Below are 7,800 nucleotides of genomic sequence, written 5' to 3' on the forward strand. Positions count from 1 at the left end.
AAAGGATCCAGGTTTGATTCCCAGCACCCACATGAAGGCTCATCACCTCCTCGGGCACCAAGACACCAGGCACGCATGTGGTGCACAATATACATGCAGGCAAAAAAAAAAAAGCATACACATAAAATAATAGAAATAAATCTTTAAAAAATTTAAATGTGATAGTAATTTTGGAGAGCAGCAAAAAGAAATCCCCAGACAAAAGGCATCTTGGGCAAAAAAGTAGGGGACAAGATGTATAGAGAATCAGCCAGGTGGTCAAACATCAAGTTAAAAATGCACAGTAAAAATGAAGGGGATAAAATCATCAAAGAAATAGCTTAAGAAATTTTCTTAGAATTAAAAGACATGAGTTTCTGAGGAAAGGGGGCCTCCCAAGTCCCAAGGCAAAATACTGACAGCAATGTGTACGGTGATGAAATGCTAGACCACAGAGAGCAAGGAGATTCTAAGATTTTTCTGGGTGGGGAATTATAAACATTAAGTCTGGAATGTAAATCAATTCAAACAAACAGCAACTTCAGAACCCAGAAGACAATGGGGTCAGTCTATCAAATTATGAGGAGGAAGATTATGTATAGCATGGATTTTACCATCATCTATGAGGGCAAAAATGAATAAAATTTCAGGCATGAAGCATTTCAAAATGCATCTCCATCCATCCTTTGTCAGAGAGGCCTTGGAAGACGTGGTCCACTAAAAACGAGAGCATCCATCAAGAAAGGAGGGCACACAGGGACCAGGCTCAAAATGATAGGTGATGGAGCCTTGGGAAGACACTAAGTAGAGAGCTCAGAAGGATAATAGCACAGGATGCCAGGAAAATGACTAAGCTGAAAGAAGTCAGGAGCCTGGAGAATTTACAGACGATGTTAGCCGTCAGTCCATAGGAGACTAAACAAACAAAAAGGCTTTTTTTTTTTTAACATAGCCCCAAGTGGATCAACTGTGAACAACATTTAGAAGGTAATATAAATATCAGTCCTGACAACAGAGCTCAGGGAAAAATGCTGACAAGATGATATCAGAGGAAAGGACAAGGGAAACGCTTGCATGTGTAGTCAGCAGATAGTAGATGTTAGCAGAGAACTCCACCGTTCTCCACTGGCATTCCAAGAGGCAAAACCTAAAACCGAAAGAAAAAATCAAAAGTAGCTTATTATTTGGTGTCATAGCTATGAACATCCACAAGCGTCAGAAATGAGGCCTCTGGTAAGACCAAGGCAGGGAGGAAGTGACCAGAGACTTTCTCTTGATAAGACGTGTCATTTTCTGGTCTTACATAGATATGTACCTAACTTGGATAAAAATAAAAATCTAATTTCTCCCTAAGTCAGGTTTTTCTGTTTCTACATTACATAGCAAGGGATGCTGCTTACAAAAGACAGACCACACCATTATTTCTCCTGTTTGCAAAGCTGTAGCCACCCCAAGGGCTCTTGTGTTTTCTGCACTGTGGACCATCGTACTTTTCTATCCTGGTACTGTGTGCTCGGTAGCTTTATGATGGTTCTTGGCTTAAAAATTCTGCTGACAAATTATTTGGTCATTTACACCAGACTGCTAAAAATAAGTTGTTCTTGTATTCATTAACTATTTCTACCTCTGTAGCCATTATCCAGGCCCAAATAAATAACATAGCCATAACTAAAAGAATAAGACTAGTTTTCATGCAGAACCATTGTGTGTAGATTACTTCAAGTTCTGCATCTTCGAACAACATAAACAAAAGAACTATAACCTTTCATTGCTTGAAAAATTGTATTTCTCTCTGTCCTTTTTATAGTAAATGTATCATTTCATCTGATATATCGAGGTCAGAAGTCAGCTGCATAAATGAATCCAGTAATAAATAAAAAGCATCTGTCTGTTGTCTGTCTGTTTGTACGTTGGGACAGCAGGGCACATTCTATAACCCAGGTTGACCTTGAACTCACAATCCTTTTGACTCAGTTTTCTGAATGCTGGGATTACAGGCATGTACCACCACACCCATCTAAAATCTTGTGTGTGTGTGTGTGTGTTTATGCCACAGACATCTATTTCCTAAAGTGTTTTGTAGACTATTCTTAGTAGCTGGAACAGACAAATCCTGAGTGGAAAAGGCTAACAAGACTTAGCCACCTGCCTAATGTATCATCTTGTCCAGTTTCTGTTGGAATTTCTGGTGAAAAAAAAATGTCTCCTTTACACTCAAATTTTTATCTGGAATTAAACACAGAAACTTTATAAAAAGACTTAGATATTCAAAATGTACTGTCCAGTGTTCTCTGCCACCCCTCGTGTATATAGAAAATTGGTCACTATCTCGTAATAAATGCAATACATGATCAAACAGCCCCTTGGAAAATCTCATCTCCCGCTCCCTACTTCTTGAAGCTGCCTGCAGCTAGCATTGATAAACTCTCTATTGCTCTCATGCCTGAGACCTGAGATCGACTCCGTGTCATTACCTTAGCCACTAGTATAAATGAATGCTATAAGAACATTTACAATAAATCTCACTTGCCCAGGTATATCTATTTTAAGTATATTGGACTTTTTAAAGTTTTTCAATTATTGACTTAGATGGTAAACCCTAGGAGTTAATAATTATTTGGATTGGGGGAGGGTATGTTTGGTTGGTTGGTTGGTTGGTTGGTTGATTGGTTGGTTTTTTTGTTTTCCTTTCTAAAGGGCATCATGTAGCCAGAAAAAAAAATTAATTACATTACTACTGAGATGGTCACAAGTCACTTTTTAACGTTTAAGATATTCAGATATCCATAATTTGATTTTAGAGTTAAAATGTTCTTTCCAAAAAAGGAGGTGGGAAGGGCTCCCAAGGATAGAAGATGCTCTGTGGCAGAATGCTATCCGTTTCATTTTTACATTTGGGTAAATACACTCCAGACCTCAGACTATCAACTGGAAAAGCCCTGATTCTCATCCAGTTCCTGGTTTCACAGAAGAAACAAGTTCCAAATTCAGTGCCTTGCAAAGTGGAGGAGCTGGGTCCCCGAGGTGAGTGCCCCTCAGCCAGGAGTGCTTCCGAGGACGTGGCTTCCCCTTCTGGCTGAAGGCGATTGTTATCATAGAGAAAACAGTGCCTGCTACAATGAAACCACACGTTTACTGCACGGATCTGGTGTTGTTTCAAGACATTCTGGTGGCTTAGCTCGTTAAACCTTCCCAGCATCCCCCAAGATGTGGCTGTTACAGAAGCCCACTGTACTTCAAGAGCGAGCCTGGGAGTGCCTGGGATACCGTTTAACAGCCCAGGATCCTGCCAGCTAGCATGTGGCTGAGCCCCAAACTCTACTGACAGCCCTACTTAACACCTTGGCTATTGCAGTGAAGTAAAGCTTCAGATTCACAGGAAACATCCTGAGATCCTTAACTTTCTCTACAAAGAGTAGGATATTGAAAGGAGGGCAGCCTGGAAAAGAAACTATTTTTATTTATATTTTGGACAGATTTTAGAGAAAGAATCCATATGATCATAACGTTAACACCTGTAAGATGGCACACACCTGTCTAGCAAACTTTCACCTCTAAACTGGAGGGGGGGTGGGGGCGAAGAAATCTGAGTGTATTTAAAAACAATAACAGGCAGCATGCAAGCTGGAGTCCCTTTAAACCAGGACACACCAGCACCTGAGCCGGCTCTCGCTCTGGCCCTCCTGGCACCACGGTTCCAGGAGCCCAGGGCAGCTCCGGGGCCACAGGGCAGACAGACGGCTCTGCCAGGCTTCTCATCCCTCTGTGCCAAGGTCACCACCTCACTGGGCTCAACAAGGCAATGACAGGGTTTGCAAACCTGGGATCTAGCCAGGAGGGGGACACACCCCCATTCCCCCCCCCCCCCCGCCTGCCCTGGGTCGTCTCCAGGTTTTCAGTGCCAGTACCGCAAGAGGCTGCAGTGCCCTGAAGACTGAAAGTGGAAGGAAAGCAGATGTGGGTTTCTCACCTAGAAGGGACAAATCTGCCACCACGGGACAGCACTTTCTTTCCTTTTACATAACCAGTACCCTGCCGGAGCACCTAACAGTGATTCCACGCAGACAGCCTTGAGTTCTTATGGTCAAACTTGTCCTGTCCACACCGTCTACAACACCTCTTCACTCTAGGGCATGCTCACTCGAGTTCAGAGTGGCCAAGTTGGAGAGAGAGGCCGCTGTGGCGCCCTCAGGAAGCTTTTCCTGGCCACCTCACCTGTTCTGAGTCCCCAAGCTTCATGCTAAGCTGTTCCGCAACAGGCAGGCCCAGGTCCCCAGCGTCCAAACTGCGGACAAGCCTGATGCCTTGCTGGGTCGGGTCCCCCTAGGTCTTACCCGCACAGAAACCCGGAACATCGGAAGCTTTGTGGGGAGAGGGGAAATACCACGGATATTCCGAGCGCCTGCGCACCAAGAGAAAGCAGAGACGGGATTTCCCGAATGTTATGAACCTCAAACAGGACACCCCAACTCACTGCCCTATGCGGAGATCCCGGCTCCTTCAACTATCTACACAACAGAAAAGCGGGCAGCAGCGGAGGCTTTACACGCACACAGTAGCCACGATCGCAACCCCCATACTGAGCTCTCTCTCTCTCTCTTTCTCTCTCTCTCTTTCTCTCTCTCTCTCTCTAGATTAGCTATTGTTCCAAGCCCTCTGTTACTCGGGGAGAAAAGCCCGGGGAGGGGACCCGTGGGAAGGAGGCTCCGCACCGGATCCTGCGCGCGCTCGGATCAAGCCCAGCTCTGCGCTCTTTCAGAGTCTGCGAAGCCAACGCGCCCGGGGGAAGTGAGTGTCGCCGGAGGCCAGACACAGCGACGCACTTAGGTGGAAACTACAGAAGGTTGTTTATGTGAGACTAGAGGGGGCATGGAAGAGTAACACAAAGAGCCTTTAAAGGAGATCTGGTGTCTGGGGAAACAGCAGCCAGGGAAGCCAGGGGACCCCTAGGTAGTCAATAAGCTGCGCGCCACTGCTGGGAGTCGCCCTGTAAAGGGGGCGCGCAACAGCAATGGACAGAGTAACAAGTTCCTTGAACGCTTGGGACCCCGGAGCTGTCGAAGAGGGAAAGTCCTTGGTGTTTGACAACACCTGTCATACTACGGACTGCGCTAGCAGTAGGCTCAAATGTTCCCTCGGCCAGATCCACTTCCCCAGGACTCTCTAGGCACACCCCTTCCACCGCGATGGGCTACCCTCAACCCGCCCCTGGGTCAGGCAGCTCACACCTGAACAAGTCCCCGCATACACCCTCCTCGGGTCCTCGGGTTTCGGGGGAGGATGAGATCTGCAGAAAGCTGAGTTGATGGAGTTTGGGGAAAACCACCTAGAACCGCTGGGACAGAGCCAAGGACCCGGGTGGCGCTTCCTGCTCACCTCGCTCACTGCTCTGGATGTAGCGCACGATGTCGTCCAGGTCCAAGTCTTTGGTCTCGTCGAAATTGTAGGCAGATGTGTGCAAACCCTCCTCCTGGAAAACCTCGTGGACCCCCTCGAGGGTAAAGTAGCAATTCCTCTCGAGTTTGTCGTCGCTGTAGACCAGGGCAGCTCGGCTCCAGTGGTGGTGGCGGAACAGGGCGAGCATCATCTCGCCCATTTTGGCATAGGCAGGCGCCACGCGCGTGAGGTGCGAGTACTCCGTGTCCTTGTGCTGGAAGCCGGCGGCCAGCGCTCCTGCAGACAGCATTGGCAGGTCCCAGTGCGACGCCAGCCGGGCCACCGGTGCTGCCGCGTACTCGCACACCGGCCCCAGGATGAGGTCTGGCTTGGCTCCGCGCGCCGCCGCCACGCGGTCCACCAGGCTGAAGAGCGCACGATTGCCACAGTCCGAGTCTTCGTAGGCTACCTGGAAGCGAGTGCCCGGAGGCAGTAGCCTCCTCCCGGTGCCGTTGCCCTCCACGCTACGCAGAGCATACTCGATGGCCGGCTTCACCCGAGCCAGGGAGAACAAGTACGAATCGTCCCGGGGCAACAGCACAAGCACCTCGATCTTTTGAGCCGCCAGCGCCTCTCTCTGCCGGCGCCCGCTGCCTGGCCCGTTGTCCCTACCGCCACCACTCGCGCCGCCAGCCAGCCGCGCCCCGGCCAGCAGCACGCACGCCGAGAAAGTAAGCAGCAGCAGGGACTGCATCGTGTTGCCAGCAAGCCCTCGCCTTGGCTGCCCGCTCGCCCTCTGCCCCCCGCCCACCCTGCCTCTTTCCTCCCCACTCTTCTCTCTCCTCTGTCTCTACGCCCCCTTGGGCGCTCGAGAAAACAGAATACCCCCTTGAGTAAAGCGCCAAAAGAAAGAGGAAGACTCCTCTTCAGTGTCCCTAAGTTTTCAAAAAAAAAAAGGCAAAGAAAGAAAAAGATAAAAGAAAAGTTCACCGAATGTAAACCTGTGCGTCTGTAATATACATATAGACTTATTATAAATATATAGATTCTCCCTCCCTATGCACATAGACTATTTGGCTTAGAGGTGGCTTTCTATTTGGGCGTTGCTAAGGTTGCGTTTGAAGGCGTTATTTGTAAAAGAAAAAAAAAGTTAGACTTGTCCAGGTGCTTGTAATTGACGGTGCACCTCCTTCGCGTTTGATCCCATTGATTCGCGCGGGTTCCTGGATCCATAGCCGGTGTTTAAATAGCGTGGCAGCGGCGGAGCGCGTTACCACACATGGCGAGCCGAGGCCGGGCTTGTCTCTGCAGCGGGTGGGGTGGGTGGGGGTGGGGAGGGGTGGGGGTTGGGCTGGGGGAGCCTCTCATTAACATTCTTACATCAGGGCTCCTCCCCGCACCCCTGGCCTACTCGCGGTTGCCCGGTCCCTAAGCCCCACTCCTTGCCGGTGCTCAGCTTTGGCCCAAAGCCGCAGCCGCCCACGTCTACACCCGCGGGAGCCCTCGCGGCGCGGCGCGACTCTAAGGTCCCCGCCTCTCGCTGGCTCCACTCTCTCTAGCCCCCATTTAAAAAAAAAAAGTATAGATATTTGAAAGAAATGCGCGCGCACACATGCACAAACGCACACGCAGACACACACGCTGCAACAGGGGGTGGGGGTGTCTCCAAATTGGTGGCTTCGGCGCAAAATTCCATAGGTCTCACTCGCTCTCACCTCTTTTCTTGCTCCCGCCTCGTTCTGTCTGGACGCGCCCAGTCCTGTCCCGCACCTGACCTTCCAGATCCCAGGAGCAAGGTCGGAGAACAAGGAACAAGTTCCCAGTGCAAGAAGATTCATTTGCGGACCTAGAGTGCCCATCTGCCTGGGAGGTTTCCGCACCCGTCCTTCCCCCCACCCGGCGTGGCTCCCCTCCCTCCGGGCTGCTGGGCCGTGCTAGAATCACAGCGGCTGCAGTCGTCGCCTAGTCTCGGGGCACAGACCCCTCCGCAGGGTCACCGAGGCCAGGAAAGCGAAACTTGTTGCTTCCAATGGTGGGTAAATGATTCCATTCCAGGAAGTGTCACGGAGCTTGGAAAGCATCCCCCAAAAGTTCTGTTTACTAAGCCCCACCGCGGGGGAAAAAAAATCTCCAGAGAATTCCTAAGTGCCGAACAGCAGTCTGCTCCAACCCTAGTGCTGGGAGATCCAGTCGCTTCTGTTCCAGAATTCCTGAGATTCTGGGATGGCCAGAAAGGTCCTGCCTGAGAGACCCAGTTTTCCCACTAGTCACAGCTACCACAGCGATGCAGACGGAATGGAAACGCTTTGTGGGGGTGTCCGAGACCAGAGGAGCGGCGCGCAGGAAAGCGCAGCCGCGCAGGTCCAAGGGGCCTGAACCCTCTTTTCGTGGTCACTCAGCAAAACATTTGCGGTGGGAACAGGCTGTTGCACAAGGTAGTTCTGC

The 7,800-nt window shown here is 49.9% G+C and overlaps 1 protein-coding gene across 3 annotated transcripts in view; it reads right to left on the reverse strand.

Moving 5' to 3' along the window:
• Npr3 (natriuretic peptide receptor 3) overlaps positions 1-7,227 on the reverse strand; it is a 68,969-nt gene extending 61,742 nt beyond the window's left edge. For 2 of the 3 annotated variants that reach the window (XM_048429587.3, XM_048429576.3), the window contains exon 1: positions 5,356-6,670. In XM_048429587.3, the coding sequence (XP_048285544.3) occupies positions 5,356-6,109 (754 nt within the window). In that variant the 5' untranslated portion in view covers positions 6,110-6,670. Of the gene's footprint in view, positions 1-5,355; positions 6,671-7,070 lie in introns of those variants that run through there. The other variant, XM_048429598.3, reaches the window with a different exon arrangement.
• Positions 7,228-7,800: the final 573 nt, after the last annotated feature.

This window comes from Myodes glareolus, chromosome 15, assembly GCF_982192425.1.
Source record: "Myodes glareolus chromosome 15, mMyoGla1.1, whole genome shotgun sequence".
In the NCBI taxonomy this organism is placed as follows: domain Eukaryota; kingdom Metazoa; phylum Chordata; class Mammalia; order Rodentia; family Cricetidae; genus Myodes; species Myodes glareolus.